This window comes from Hypanus sabinus, chromosome 3, assembly GCF_030144855.1.
Source record: "Hypanus sabinus isolate sHypSab1 chromosome 3, sHypSab1.hap1, whole genome shotgun sequence".
NCBI classification, from domain to species: domain Eukaryota; kingdom Metazoa; phylum Chordata; class Chondrichthyes; order Myliobatiformes; family Dasyatidae; genus Hypanus; species Hypanus sabinus.
In genome coordinates, this window is record NC_082708.1 from 125,050,146 (window position 1) to 125,067,040 (window position 16,895).

At 40.4% G+C, this 16,895-nt stretch overlaps 1 protein-coding gene across 1 annotated transcript; it reads left to right on the forward strand.

Annotated features, from left to right (window-relative positions):
• Positions 1 to 414: 414 nt before the first annotated feature.
• bbs12 (Bardet-Biedl syndrome 12) lies at positions 415 to 16,534 on the forward strand. Its single transcript, XM_059965081.1, has 2 exons — positions 415 to 2,107; positions 11,412 to 16,534. The coding sequence occupies exons 1-2, from the start codon at positions 1,940 to 1,942 to the stop codon at positions 13,488 to 13,490; spliced, it is 2,247 nt and encodes a 748-aa protein (XP_059821064.1). The 5' UTR covers positions 415 to 1,939; the 3' UTR covers positions 13,491 to 16,534.
• Positions 16,535 to 16,895: the final 361 nt, after the last annotated feature.

Consider the following 16,895-nt stretch of genomic DNA (forward strand, 5'->3'; position numbering starts at 1 on the left):
TCATTGTAACTGACACGCCGCTTGGCCATCCTGAACTAAGAGTCGGCATTAAACCCGTGATGACGTACTTCCTTACACCAATAGTTTTTGAGACCAGTCAATGACATCATGTTTGGTTGCGCGGGAACCGCTCGCTCCGTATCACAGCAACCCGCTCAAACTGCCGCTCTGATTAGTCCGCATGCGCTTATAGGAAAGTGGTTTTTAAAAAAATTGCAAAACGAATCGTTGAAAATAAGTTTTCTATTTTGGTCGTTTTTATGTGCTGGTATTAATTAAATCAATGAGGATAAATTGGACTATGTACAAAAGTTTGTTTGCGTCATTTCCGTGTGTTTAAAGAGGCAGTTCTGCGGGAGAGGGCGGCTATTCGCGGTATCGCCTCAAATGGAGTCCCGGCAGGTAACTGGGGAATTGCGGATCCGTCCTCCTAAATATTTCTTGTTTTAGTTGACCAGTGAGCGTGTAATGAGCGGAAGGAGTTCTAGTTATCGGGAAAGCAAATCCATATGTCTTCTTGGCATTTAAAGGATGTCACACCAAATTCCTGCTGAGAGGGGAGAAAGTGGGATCTTCAAACCTAAACCTTCTGTCTGGTATAATTCGATTCCACCAGACCAATGTGCTTTAAGAACCGCCGCCCGATGTTCTTCGAGAGCTACCTAATCACGGATAAAACTGATGGAATGAATGTCATTACCAGACCCAGAATCAGGCATAATCATAGATAATATACTTGTACAGCGCTGACCGTGATGCTAATTCCATTTGCTTGCATTAGATCTGTATCCGTGTATTCCTTAATTGTCTTTTAAACGTTGTAAACGCTTCTACCTCATAACCACCACCTTCTGTTTGGAAAACTTGCCCCTCAATCTCCTTTAAATTTCTTTCCTCTCACTACAAACCAAGAACCTCTAGTTTTCCCACCCAAAGAAAAAGATATTTAACTTACCCGAGGTCTTCGAGTTTATAAACCTCGGTGATCACCCCTAGCCCTCCTACTTTCCATTGAGAATAAACCCAGCCTATTCAGTCTCCTTATCAGTAAAGCCCTTTATTTGTAGGCAACATCCTGATTAATCAGGGAACTTGTCCTCGTCCTCAACAGTTTCTCCTTTGGTTCCTTCCACTTTCTCTAAACTCAGGGTGTAGCCATGGGCCCCTGCTAAGCCTGCCTTTTCATTGGCTAGGTAAAACAGTCCATGTTCCAAGCCTTCCCTTGTAATGATTCCCAACATTTTACATGGTAAATAGAGACTGCATTGGTGCTGCTTTATTTGCCCATGCTAAGCTTGTTAATTTCATTAACTTTGCTTTCAACTTCCACCCTGCCCCTTGGTGCATTTCTGTAACCTATCTCCCCTGTCTTGATCTCTGTCTCCATCACTGGAGACAAACTATACACTGAAATCTTTTATAAACCCGCCGATTCCCATGGCTATCTTGACTATACCAGTTCCCACCCTGTCTCCTGTAAAGATACCATTCCCTTTTCTCAGTTCCTTTCCTCCACTGTTAGAGCTGCCTTTACCCCATCTTCCCACCGCCTTAACAGAGATAACTTCTATTGTCCTCGCCAAACACCACATGATCCTCCATATCGAACACATCACTTTCCACAGCTTCTGCCATCTTCAAAGGAACCCTACTATCAAACATATCTTTACCTCCACCCAATTCTCCACCTTCTGCATGGATCGGTGCCTCTGCGATTCCTTTGTCCAATCATTCCTCCCCATTGACCTCCCTCTAGCACTTACCCCTGCAAGCAGCAGAAGTGCTACACCTGCCTCTCACCTCTATTCAGGGCCCCAAGTAGCCATTCCAGATGAGGCAAAACTTCATGTGTAAATTTGTTGGGGTCATCTATAGTATCTAGTACTCCTGGTGTAGCCTCCTTTTCATTGGAGCGACCTGATAATGGATTGGGGGAATCATGTTATCGAGCATCTCAGCTCCAACAGCAAACAGTGGAATTTCCCAGGTGCTCACCATTTCAATTCCAGTCCCCACTATCATTCTGATATGTCGCTCCACGGCCTCCTCTTCTGCCACAATGAGGCTACTCTCAGAATGGAGGAGCAACACCTCATATTCCGTCCTGGTAAGCTCCAACCTGATGGCATGAATATCAATTTCTCCAACTTCTGGTAAATTTTTCCCCTCCCCCTTTTCCTCCATTTCCCCACTCTGGCAGCCTGCCTCTTCTCATCTGCCTATCACCTTCCCCAGGTGCCTCTCCTCCTTCCCTGCTCCTCACCTTTCAGATTACTCCTTCTCCAGTCCTTTTGCCTTTTCCACCTAATCACCTCCCAGCTTCTTATTTCATTCCCCCTCTCCCACCCACCTAGCATCACCTCTTACCTTTGAGCTTTTCCTCCTCCCCCTCCCCTCACCACCTTATTCTGGTTTCTTCCCCCTTGCCATCCAGTCCTGATGAAGGGTCTCTGCCAGAATCATTGACTGTTTACTCAGTTCCCTAGATGCTGCCTGACCTGCTGAGTTTCGCCAGCATTTTTTCGTGTGTTGCTCTGGATTTCCAGCATCTGCAAGATCTCTTATGTACTCTTTCAAATGCTACCATGTTTTTCCTATGGAGTGACAACCAGAAGTGCACACAACACTTCAAGTGTGGTTTCAGCAATGTTTTGACATTCAACTGAGTGCCTCAGCCTAATATTCTCTTCTCTTCACCATCCACTTGTGTAGTGATTTTCAAGGAGCTATGAAATTGCACCACTAGGTCCCTCTATGTATCAACATTCCTGAAGTCTGCCATTTACTACACATGTTCTATTGGTATTTGAAGTCACAAAATACATTGTTTCTGGTCTCTGCAATGAATGGCCCAAAATCAGGAGTGCAGATATATAACCACGACTTGAAACACATCACCCTCTCCTTCCTTAACACATTCTTTTATAAGTAGAAAGGAAGGAGTGAAGAGGAGGGATTGTCTGAAATTTAGATGTTGGTCTAAAAGCCTCTGGCCTTTTGAAAACAAAGGTAGGAAACACTTTTACCTTCACATTCAATGTGGTATTAGTTTGGAAGCCAAAGCAATTGGTGTTAAGGTATTTACAGACAGGTGTGTGGAGAAAAATAAGAAACTAGAATTGGACTGCAATTTGATGAACAGTGAAAGTGACCTGAGGGGCTAAATGACAAAAGTAAATAAATGAAAATAACTCCAGATGCTGAGACTGTTAAATAAAAAACAGAAAATGCTGTAAATATTCAGAGAAAGAGAAAAATGACTGGAGAATTTAATGTTCAAGCCATTGGGTTGTGGACCATACAGGTGGGATATGAGGCGCTGTTCCTCTAGTTTGTGCTTGGCCCCGCCCTGGCAATGGACAGGTCAATGTGGAATGGGGGAAGAGAATTAAAACGGCTTGCAGCAGTGAGCTCCAGATGGCCATGGCAGGTTGACTGCAGGTGTTTGGTCTCGCCACTGTAAAGGAGGCCACAGCAATAGCAGCGAATGGAGTAAACAAAGCTGGAGGAGGTACATGTGAATTTCTGCCTCATCTGGAAGTTTAGGTGGTGAGGGAGGAGGTCTATGGACAAGTATTGTACGGCCAATGATGATAGGAGGAAGAGGGATGTGCAAACCAAGCAGTCTACCCTCTGCTTCTTCAATGTTCCTGCTTCCTTTATAGTGATGATTGTCTCACTCTGATAGTTATGTCTTTTTCATCCCCACCACTGTTCCTTCTTAATCCAAGGATTGTAAAGCTTCATGGCAGATAATAGATTTACCCATACAATGTTGGACCTGTCTCACTTAAATCATTGTCTGTTGCTAAAACTGTTTACTCAATTGCTCACGACAAGCAAAGTATTTCTCTACTAAAACCATATTTTCAACCCAGATTCTATCTCCTCTGCACATTTTATCAGTGGTGGATGTTGGTGAGTTTTGTGACACATTTAAGACCATCCATTGTTGCCTCTGTTGTTTTCCTCTCTTGCACTAGTGCAATAAGTCAAAATTCCCAGGACAGGGCTTTCCTTTCCAGGACATGCATCAGCTGTGTTCTCTTTCTTCAAAGAGCAGGGTTTCCCTTCCTCCACCATTGTTGCTACCCTCACCCACATCTCTTGTATTTGCTGTACCTGTTCTTAAATCTCTGCAAACAGCCTGTTGAATATTCACAGTTACCTTCAATTTTCAGTTTGCTGTGAAAGGTCTTTGAGTATTTCATGATCTGCATACAGTTAAGCAACATGGTCATTCCGATGCTGATGAATCCATTCTTTCAATGCAGAACTGAGATCTCCATTTTTTTCGCCAGGACTCCCACTTACCAAGTACAGATTTCCCCCCCTATTCGAAAGTAGAGTGTTCCTATGAAACCTTTTGTAAGCTGAAATGGCGTAAAGTGAAGAAGCAATTCCAATTAATTTATATGGGAAATTTTTTGAGCGTTCCCAGACCCAAAAAATAACCTACCAAATAACACATAAAACCTAAAATAACACGAACAAAGAGTAAAAACAGGAATGATATGATAAATATACAGCCTATATAAAGTAGAAATATTGTATGTACAGTGTAGTTTCACTTATCAAAAGTGGGAAGACAGTGAGCCAAAGTTGATTTGGGGGGGAAAAAATCGGCACATAATTGCATATGTACGTACACGCCTATGCACGTACATGGATACGCACGTACATGGATACACACGTACATGCATGCACACACAATTGCACAAGGCTTCAGGGTCACGGTAGTCTTTCTCGGGGTAAACACACATGTATAGCGGCCATCTTTTATTCGGAAAAGCAAAAATCCTCTGGTTAGCAAAAACAGGTACTAATGTGGGTCTTTCGTAACAGCGAGCTGTCATAAAGCGAACATTTGAAAAACGGGCCACCTGTACACCTTTACCAAAACACAGCCTGTCCCAATCCACACTTGCCAAAACTGGCCTTTCTCCAATTTAAAATTGGACATTCAAAGCTGCTGCGCAGGTTGACAGTGTTGTTAGGAAGGCATATGGCCTTCATCAACCATGGGATTCAGTTCAAGAGCCACGAGGTAATGTTAAAGCTATATAAGACCTTAGTTAGACCCCACTTGGAGTACTGTGTTCAGTTCACCTCACTACAGAAAGGATGTGGATACTATAGAGAGAGTGCAGAGGAGATTTAAAAGGATGTTGCCTGGATTGGCGGGTGTACCTTATGAGAATAGGTTGAGTGTACTTAGCCTTTTCTCCTTGGAGCGACAGAGGATGAGAAGTGACCTGATAGAGGTGTATAAGGTGATGAGAGGCATTGATGGTGTCGATAGCCAGAGGCTTTTTCCCAGGGCTGAAAAGGCTAACACAAGGGGGAAGAGTTTTAAGGTGCTTGGAATTAGGTACAAGGGGGATGTTGGAGGTAAGTTTTTCCACAGAACTAGTGATGGGTGCATGGAATGCACTGCCAACGAAGGTGGTAAAGGCAGATACAACAGGGTCTTTTAAGAGAGTCTTAGATAGGTACATGAAGCTTAGAAAAATAGAGGGCCTTGCGGTAGGGAAAGTCTAGGCAATTTCTGGAGCAGGTTACATGGTCGGCATGACATTGTACACCAAAGGGCCTGTAATGTAGATTTCTATGCTTCTAGGTTAAAATCTCAACCCATGGACCAGACCTGCTTTTATCCATATTTACTTTGAAACTAATGGCATCATGATCACTGGATGCAAAGTGTTCCCCTACACAGACTTCTGCCACCTTCCCTGCCTCATTCCCTAAAAGCAGATCCAGTATCGCGTTCTCTCATTGGGACTTCTATGTACTGCTTAAGTGTCGTTTCCTGAACACATTTGACAAACTATCCCTTCTAGTCTTTTAACTGTATGGGAGTCCCAGCCAATATGTGGAAAGTTAAAATCACCTGCAATAACAACCTTGTGTTTGTTTCAGCTGTCTGCAATCTCTCTGCTAATTTGTTCCTCCACATCTCTCAGTCTTTTGGTTGGTTAGTAATATAGCCCCATTAACATGGTCATACCTTTTTTTTTATCTCTCCGCTCCACCCATACCGCCTCACTTGAGTTCTGCAATCTCTCCTGACTGAGCACTGCTGTGACATTTTCTCTGACTAGTAACTCCACCCCTCCTCCTTTAGTCCTTCCCATTCTGTTCCCATTCAGAACCCTGGAATATTGAGATGCCAGTCCTGCCCTTCCTGCAACCAAGTCTCACTAATGGCTATAATATCATAATTACAGCTGTAGGTCCATGCCCTGAGCTCATCTGCCACTATGATACTTCTTGCATTGAAATATGTGCAGCTCAGGACATTAGTCGCACCATGCACAACCTTTTGATTCCTGACTTTATCAGAGATCTTTACAACATCTCTGTTCACAACCTCTTTATTCTCTGTCTGGCACTCCAGTTCCCATTCCCCTGCAAGTCTAGTTTAAACTCCACTGTGCAGTATTCACAAACCTTCCCACAAGGATTTTAGTCCCCCTACAGTTCAGGTGGAAACTGTTTCTTCTGTACAGTTCTCTCTTCCCTGGAAGAGAGCCCAATGATCCAAAAATCTTATGCCCTCCCTCCTACACCAACTCCTTAGCCGTGTATAATCTTCCTATTTCTGTCCTCACTAGCAGATGACATGAATAGCAATATTGAGATCATGACCCTGGAGATGCTGCCCTTTAATTTAGCAACTAACTCCCTGATCTCACTTTGCACAACCTCGTCACTTTTCCTACCTACATGGACCACAGCCTCTGGCTGTTCACCCCCCCCCCCCCCCACTTAAGAAGACTGAGAACTCAGTCTGAGATATCCTGGACCCTGGCACCCAGGATGCAACATACCATCCGGGAATCTTGTCCATAGAACCTTCTTTCTGTTCTCTTAAATAACAAATCCCCTATAATCAAAGATCATATCTTCTCCCAACTTCCCTTCTGACTCACAGAGCCAGACTCAGTGCCAGAGACTTGACCACTGTGACTTGCATCTGGTCCAGCTGTCTTATCCACCTTAAGATCTAGTCCTGACGAAGGGTCTCGGCCCGAAACATCGACAGTGCTTCTTCCTATAGATGCTGCCTGGCCTGCTGTGTTCCACCAGCGTTTTGTGTGTGTTGCTTGAATTTCCAGCATCTGCAGATTTCCTCGTGTTTGCTTAAAATCTATTAATTTGCCTAGTACTTTTTCCTTTGTAATGGTAACGGCACTCATTCCTGCTCCCTGACGCTCACTGACCTCTGGAACACTGCTAGTGTCTTCCACAGTGAAGACCGATGCAAAGTACCCACTAAGTTCATCTGCCATTTCTTTTCCCCCATCACTACCTCACCAGCATCATTTTCCAGTAGTCTAATATCAACTCTCACCTCCCTTTTACTCTTTATATAACCAGAAATAACTTCTAGTATATTGCTTTATATTAATGGCTAGTTTGCCCTCATATTTCATCTTTTCCCTTCTTATGGCATTTTTAGTTGTCTTTGGTTGGATTTTAAAAGTTTCCCAATAATTCATCTTCCCACTCACTTTTGCTACCTTATATGCCCCTTCCTTGGCTTTTATGTGGTCCTTAATTTCCCTTGTCAGCCACAGTTGCCTACCCCTGCCATTTGAGAACATCTTCTTCTGTGGGGACATATATATCCTACGCCTTGTGAACTATTCCCTGCCAGTATCTTCCTCCAATCCATCCTCTCTCATGCTTCTGTACTGCTCTTTATTTGCAAGTGATTTATGCTTCTCCCTCTCAAATTGTAGTATGAATTCAATCATATTATCACTGTCTCCAAAGGGTTCCTTTATCAAAGGGCCCTCTACTAGGATCTGGGTTATTACACAACACTGAATCTAAGGTAGCCTTTCCCAGAGTAGGCTCAAGCACAAGCTGCTCAAAAAAAAGCCATCTTATAGGAATTCAACAAATTCCCGCTCTTGCGATCTGACACCAACCTGATTTTCCCAATCCCCTTGCATATCGAACCCCCCACCCATTACAATTGTGTCATTACTCTTTTAACATACCTTTTCCAGCTCCCTTCACAATCTCAACCCTACATCTTGGCTACTATCTACAAGCCTACGTATGATTCCCATGATTGTTTTTCACCCTTCCAATTTCTGAACTCCACCCACAAAGATTCAACATTCTCTGACCATATGTCGCCTCTTTCTAAAGATGGAGGTCCCTTCCCCCCCCCCCCCCCCCCCGGATAGGATGCCATTCTATTGTGAGGTTAACCCCCAGCATTTTGTCGGTACCCATTTTCAGCTGGGTGGACTGAAGCAATATGTGGTTAAGTGCCTTGCTCAAGGACAGAACACACTGCCTCGGCTGGGGCTCAAACTCATGACCTTCAGTTTGCTAGTCCAATGCCTTAACCACATGGCCATGTGGCACACACCCCCTACAATATACTTAAAAATATCAAGCGGATTAGCAGATGACATCAAGATATTTGGAGATATGGACACTGTGAAGGTGTACCAAAAATCCAGCTATGGACATGGGCAGAGAAGTGCAGATGGGGATTAATCTTGGCCTGTGTATGGTGTTGCATTTGGGAGGTCAAGTGAAAGGAGAAGGTATACAGATAATGATGGACCCCTTAATGATATTGATGTACAAAGGGATCTTGCGATCCAGGCCCATGCTTCACTGAAATAGGCTGTGCAAATGGATACAGTGGTAACTAAAGCAAATGGAATGCTTGCCTTCATTGAGATGGCTATTGAATGTAAGAATAAGGAAGTCATGGCCAGCATGGAATATTGCATGCAGTTCTGATTGACCCATTGTAGGAAGTAGACTGGAGAGACTCCAAAAGATGCTACCCAAGATCTATGAGGAACGATTGGAGAAACTTGGGTTATTCTCCTTGGAGCAGTGTTATAGTATAATAGAGTTGAGAGGGAAATGGATTAGCCATGATGAAAATGTTGAGTAGACGCGATGGACTGAATAGCCTAAATCAGCTCCTATGTCTTATGGCCTTATAGCGTGGGCTGATACAGGGTTTTAAAGTTACGAGAGGCATACATAGGATAGACAGAATCTTTTTTGCTCACACAGTAGGAATTTCAAATACCAGAGGACATGCTTTTAAGGTTAGGAGGGAGGGGTTTAAAGGTGACATGAGGGGCAAGATTTTTTTGCAGAGAGTTGTAGGTGTATGGAAGCGATACCAGGGCTGGTGGTGGCATCATTCGGTCTGGTGGAGTTTAAGAGGCTTTTAGATAGACGAATGAATATGAAGGGAATTGAGAGATATGAATAATATACAGGAGGACATTTAGTATTAATTGGCATCAAAATCAGCGTAGCACTGTGGGGAAAATGGCCTTTCTTGTACTGTGCTCCTCTTTGTTATAAATGGTTACACTTGGTTCCATCCACCAATATCCCCTAGACCTAGTCCTTCCTACATAAACTATTTATGATGTATTTTTCTTGATGTCCTATGTTTGAAAAGCAAATATTTCTTCCAAGTCGAGGTATGTATTTATTTATGGAGATACAGCATGGAATTGGCCCTTCCAGTCCTTCAAGCCATGCTGCCAGCAACCCCCAGTTTTACCCGAGCTTAATCACGGGACAATTTACAATAACTAATTAAGGTACTAACCGGTACGTCTTTGAACTCAGAGAGAACCCACACTTTCCATGGGGAGGACATAGGGACTCCTTACAGATGACATTAAACTGGAACAGAACTCCAACGTCCTGAGCTTAATAGCTATGATAGCTTCCCATTGCTCCCCTTTCAAACTGAGCTAAACCATTTGCAACAGTGTCCTAACCTTAAAAAGGGCTTCTCACCATTTATATAGACCATTCTGATTGGTCTCTACTTATGTCACATCCAGTGCCATCTATTTCTAAAATTTCCATCCATGCCTTTGTTACCTCTTGTATACACTGCAAAATTCTTTTCATCTTTCAGTAGTTCATTCAAAACTCTTATGCCCACATATTATTTTACAACAAGTCAAGTTTACCCATTGCTCTTTTATTGCTAGTGATCTGGCAATGCATAATTTTTAAGCCATCCCTGTCATTGTATAAAAATTATCCAATGCTCTCTGCTATTTTTAATTTCTAGCTTTGGTCTACTGATCTCCTCCAGTTCTGACATCTTCCATGTTCCCAATTTCTATCTCTTTATTTTTGGTGGCTAAGCTTACAGCTGCCTTTCTGCAACAATCTGAAAATCTTCTTTATTTGGACAAAGAAGTTTAATTGGACATGTGTTGTGACATCTTGGTAGTGTATCAAAAATGTACTTATTGGTATTGTTCCTGTTAAGTACTTGGGACATTTGGTTGTTTTTCAACATTAATGAAACAATCACATTGCAAGTTATTCTCTTTGTCTTGTTCATCTAGGAGACTTTGAGCAAGGAGTTATGAAAACAAAATCGTGCTCATCACTTACTGCGTTAATTGAGATGATTGAAATCTCCAATTATTTGTTGGTGCAATTTGCATCTTTAATAGATTTGCTTGTGTAATTTTGGTTCTTTTTAGTTTTCCCCAATTGGTTGCTCGTTACAGATTATCACCCCTACTTTGCTCTGTTTATTTTGGATATTGTAGACATTATGGTGTAGGTCATTTGTTTTACTAATTCAAAGCTACAACATTAGCATCAATTTAATATGATGGTTGGCTATCATCACAGATGGTGGAAGCTGTTTCAAAATTATGTATTTTCATAATGCCTTGAACATTGTGAGACGTGTTGGAGTGTTATTAATCAAAATTTGATATAGAACCACACAGGACAAATAACTAAAAATTCAAAAAGATAGACTGAATAGAGGTGAATGAGGAAGAAAGACAGGTATTGAATTTTGGATTTTAGGACTTTGTCAGCTGAAAATATGGAGTCAAGTGGAATGATTAAATTCAAGGATTCCACAAATGAGCATGGGCATCTTGAAGAGTTATACAACTGAAGGAGAGGCAAGTAATGATGAAATTTTAAAACTGGAGTTGAAAATTTTAAGAAGCTTTGACAGGAGCCACTTTACAAAGCTGATGGTTGAGCAAGACTGAACTTGGTCCTGAACATTAAAGAGTTCTAATGGACAAAATCAGAACTTAGAGGTAGTTTGAACAGGAGTGTGGAAGAGTAGTCAAGTCTAGTAATAGGCAGAGTGTGGATGAGGACTTGAATAGATACAGGCTGTGTCCCAAAGGTGGAAATGAATGGCCTTAGACTAAACAAATTACACAGTATTAAAGTTTATTATTTTTAAAGTATTTTTACTGAGCATTTCAGTGTTACAGAAATAAAATTTAGACATATATGTACTTGGATAATAAATTTACTTTGAATTTTGAACTTTTGAATATTTCATAGAAGATGATTAAATTTACAATAAGACTATCAAGCATTTTTGATTTTTTTTCTTTTGACAGTGTGTTGGAATGCAAGACAGGTTACCCAACAAGAAATCACACTTGGGTCTGGAGCAGATATCTGTACTGGCTGCATCAGGCAGAACATTTCTTGGCTCTAAAAGGTGCTACAAGTTCATTGTGGATGACACCACTGGAGAAACAGCTGTGATTTGTTCTGCATTCCGACTTCTGGAAAATCTACAGCTGGATTGTCCAGTTGGACAGTTGTTGAATGAAGCTGTACAGGCACAATACAAGCAATACAAATCGGGAACAACCACCCTGCTTTGCCTTGCTGGATCTTGGAGTAAAGCTGTTCTAAATTGTATAAGACAAGACATTCCCATTCCTGTCATAGTATCTGTGATGTATGAAGCACTAGAACATTGTTTTGAGGTTCTAAAATCATATCAGATATCCATTGATAGCATTTTAAAAGTCTCCTGCTGTCAACAGATGCCACAAACAAGTAAATCACGCACTTCGTGTAAGTCTAGTATATGTCTGGATGAAATGTATTCAGTAGTAAAGGGACCAACTCAGACAACAACTTCAATTCAAGGCAATTCCACAAAAAACAATGTAAATGCCTCATCTGTGGGGTGTTTTTCAAGTCGTATAATTGCATATGCCTCTTCAGACCAAAGTAGGGAAAGCTCAATGCACAAAGAATTAAAATCAAAAGTAAAGATGAGCCGGTACTTCACAACTCCTGAAAGCTGGAAACAAGAAGAAACTTTGCTGACTTCATCAAGCAGTTTTCAAATGGATTCCTTTCTGTCTACATCTGACTATGCCAGCTTTACAGCACTGGCTTTATCACTGAGCCATGGAAATGAGCAGATGATGCAGTTGGCAGTAGAAGCCTATAAAATTCAGACTCAACATTTAGTAACAGAAAATGCTTGCAGAACTTTCCCTGAATTGGATGTTGAGAAGCTAGTTACGTATTTCTTTCCTGGACTGCCTGAGTGCCATTCTTGTGTTAGTGCAGGTTTAATTGCATTAGTCTCAGTAGAGCAATCCATTATTGTCGAGTGTCTGGCAGGTTTGCCCCTGCATACCATACTTATAAATGGAGATTTGACTGAAACGTACCATCATCCAGGTTTCAACAGGATTTCAAATATTACTGTAGTTAAGCAGACTGTCATAGTTAAAAGTTTAGATGAAGAATGGTTAGATATAGCAATAGATACACTTAATAAATTTCACATTAATTTAATTCTGGTAAAGGGAATAACATCTCCACATTTAATGGATAAGTGTTTGCAAGAAAATATTTTGATAATTCAGGAAGTGAAAGACTTTGTGATTCAGAGCTTTGCAGAGGCTATGGGAGCTATCACTGTAAGTTACATTACACAAGTAAATGAACATTGTGTGGGAACTGGGGCGCATTTAGGTTTCTGGAAAGCTAAAAATGCACCAAACTTGGAAGATAAAATTGCTGTGCAGATAAATACATTTAAAACTTCTGTACTTTCAGTAGTACTTTGTAGCCCTTTAAGTTGCAAACTGCAGACAATGGAAGATCAATTCTGGACTTGTGTATATCGTCTAAACCATGCTCTTCGTGAGAGGCAAATATTTCCTGGTGCAGGAGCCACTGAACTTCTGTGTCTTCAGCATCTAAAACAGTTAATATTGGAAGCAAAGATTTTTAAACCAGGAACTGATAAACAGTGTTCTTCATGGTTTGCAGACACAATATTTTATAGATCACAGGTCTTACAATCCTTGGCTGATGGCTTGGTTGAGTATCTTGTTACTGCCTTGTTTAATACAGGCATGTATGTAACGTCACTGGATGCTTTGGCGGAAGTGCAGCAGTGCCTTCACAGCGGTATTGGGTTATTTCCTATCATTTCAGAGGTATCAAGGAAGCATGTGAATCTTGGTATACCAAGCATGTCTGATTCTATTAGTCTAAATGAAGACAGCTTTGAGTATAAGGTTCATGATAATGTCATTATCAAACTGGAAGCCTGGAGAAGGGCTTTGAATTTAGTGCTATTGACACTGCAGGCAGATGCTGAAATCATTACAGGCTGCGAATCTAAAACTTCAGCAGCTGATAGAAAAATTGATTTTTAACTCTTTTATATCAGTTTGAACAAAATGTTCTGTAAATATGCAATTTAGCTTGGATCTGGATTAATATGAATAAGTGGTATACTCTTAGCCATTTGCATATCCCCTTTGAGCACTTTTGATATTTACATTTTACAGGAAGTTCCGTCAGACCAGCATCTTTTACCTACATAGGTGCAAAGGTATCTAAACGCAGAAGTCTTGAAGTTGCTGACATGATCCACCCAGCGAATCAGTCAGTAGGCTATATGTCAGCTTTATTTTAATTTTTTCATTGAGTATTTCCATTCTATAATGATGCTGAATAACACTGACATCCAAAGACTTGAAAAAAACGTAGGCCGTTAATAATGTGAGAAAGTGGCTTTACTGCCTGTTGGATATCTTCTTAGTAAGTTCATGGACAAGTTTCGATTTATAAGGATCATGCAGCATAAAAACAGGCCCTCTGCCCTCTGAGACTATTAGTAACTAATTTGCATATATCCTGCTTTTTATACTCCTAACAGTCCCTTCAACTCCAGTAAGTTTCAATCACACCCATACACCATGAAGAACAATTTATAATAGGCAATTAACCTAGAAACTAATACTTGCTTGGGAAGTGTGAGGAAACCAGAACATCTGGGGGAAATCCATGCAATCAAGGGAGAACCTGGAAACTCCACACTCCACACCAAAGGACAGGGTTGAATCTGTCAATGGAGCTGTGAAGATCTGCCAGTGTACAGTCCTTGTTCTGGCTTAATTAAGCCTCTCAAGACACTGGCAACACACAGGGCACTGCTGATTGGGTGCACAAGACTTTTGTTGAGCAACTTCATCTTCCTGGTTGTACTTAAAGTAAATGTGGGTCAAATGGGTATTTGACCAGTGAGTGCTGATATGGGCCTTTCTTGTCAGAATGGGAGTCTAGATTTTATATCACTGTCCTAAAATGGGGTTTTGGAACTTTCAAACCTATTGCATCTGATTTGGTTATTTGGTAACTATAACCTTTACATTTAATTATACTGTACAAATGTTTAGATACAATTAAAACATAACTAGTATTCATTTTATGAGATACACTATGCAGTTTTTGTATTATTCAGTTACACTTGCACAAGATTGAATGTTTATGTAAAAGAAACAAGTAATTGCATCATTGAGTGATGTTCTCTAAAGGACTTTAAACGTGTGAAATTGAATGATCTTATATTTGATGAAATTGTTTTAAATACTAAGAGCTCAATCAATTGGGCAATTTAATTTATAGATTATTTTTCCATACTGACAACAAAGTAATAACATTTTATTCCTGTGTTTTAAACGTTACATGCTGCTTTTGAATGAAACAGCTGATTTGTGTGAAAATCTACATTATTACCATTGTACGATTTATTAAGTTGGATGCTGATGGCTGATGCACAAAGTCATATTTGTTAAATTATACAAGACAATGAAGAGCGTGAGGAAAAAACACAAGCAGAGCACAAAGAACGTCCTATTGGATCAAGAGATATAGATTATTAGATTTTCTATTCCCTCTTATGTGTGCCTGTTTACAGCTACTCATCTCTTGCAATATCTGTTGTATGATTTTAGAAGATCAGCTTGATGATTATCAAATTCAGGCAATAAAATTGCTATTTGAATTCGTAAGGACTAAGTATCACATACTCAGAGCATTGCTACAGCGATCTCTATTAAGAAATGTACAATATTTCATTGATTTGAAGAAAGTGTTCCAATTTCCTTTTCTTCGGTTGTATGTTAATTCCTGCATTCAAATTCTCTACATTATAATTCCTTTACCTAGTATAACAGAACAGAAGGTAAAGGATGGAGGTATCTCAATTGTTCAGCCATAACTATATTTCCTTCCTCTCTCTTCTCTCCTCGTATATCATTATTGTTTATAGATAAAACTGTTGATTACTGATACTGCTTCAAGAATAGTTACAAAACGACAATAATGGTGTTTATGGTTTGGCCTTCCCAGTGAGACAGGTGAACTTTTCAGTTACAACAAGATGTTCGGTGCCAGTTTAATCATACAAGGAAGTTTAATTTTCAGCTTAATCCTCCAGAATTCCATTGACAGAGGTACAGGCTGTTCCAAATATAGCTATTTTATATAAATCCATAAAGTCTAGGGTATTTGAATCATCTACCTATGGAGATTTTCCTTTCTCTTTCAACATACTAATTTACTTTGGCTCTTAGTCTTAACAAAGTCTTTCCTAACAAGGCTTCCCCAGTAATATTGGGGAGATTCTTTGTCTGCTACCCACATCATATAAAAAAAAGACTTGTTTTCACTCATTACTGATATTGGAGAATTTGGCAAAGTGGCCCACAAATTAGCTGTAGAACCATCTTGTAGCTGGATCTCTCTCTCTCTCTCTCTCTCTCTCTCACACACACACACACACACACACACACACACACACACACACACACACACACACACCCATCCCCCACATCTATATACACCATTGCATAACTAAAAGTTATCAAATTCTTTTAGTAGGAGAACAACATAGCCAGTCTGAAATTACTTTTGAGAACATAATGAGTATTAATAACACAGAAACTAATGGATTAAAAAAATTATAATGATGCCAATAATTAAAGAATAACAGGGTCTTGCTTGATACTGAAACCAATTACCATGTATGTATAATTTAAGCTTTTAAAAGTAAAGAGAAATGGTATAAATCATTACTATTTTACCAAACTCTCCTTTCCTAGGCATTTGATTAAGCTAATCTATATTTTCTTTTGCTAATTTAAGATTATTTTTTATGCTGACTTAGAATGTAGAATAGTGGAGCACAGCATAGGACCTTTGGCCAATGATGTTCTGCCGACCCTTTAACTTATTCCTGCCTTTACAGCCCTCCATTTTTCTATCGTTCATGTGACATCCAAGAGTCTCTTGAATGTCCCTCTGCCATCACCCCAGCAATGTGTTCCATGCACTTGCAGTTGAAGTCAGAAGTTTACATACACTTAGGTTGAAGTCATTAAATCTCATTGTTTAACCACTCCAGAGAACTCATATTAGCAAACTATAGTTTTGGCAAGATGTAGAGGACATCTACTTTGTGCATGACATGAGTAATTTTTCCAACAATTGTTTACAGAGAGATTATTTCACTTAATTGACTATATCACAATATCAGTGGGTCAGAAGTTTACAAACGAAATCAACCAAGACCTCAGAGAAAAAAAAAATCATGGACCACCACAAGTCTGGTTCATCCTTGGGAGCAATTTTCAAATGCCTGAAGGTACCACATTCATCTGTACAAACAATTGTACGCAAGTATAAACACCATGGGACCACGCAGCCATCATACCGCTCAGGAAGGAGGGGCATTCTTTCTCCTAGAGATGAACGTACTTCGGCGCCAGAAGTGG

Excerpts from the sequence above, each read along its gene's own strand:
- bbs12 (XM_059965081.1), top strand. The coding sequence starts at position 1,940 with ATGTTATCGAGCATCTCAGCTCCAACAGCAAACAGTGGAATTTCCCAG. Across the intron at positions 2,108-11,411 it reads ACACCTCATATTCCGTCCTG|TGTGTTGGAATGCAAGACAG; the intron begins GTAAGCTCCAAC and ends TTCTTTTGACAG.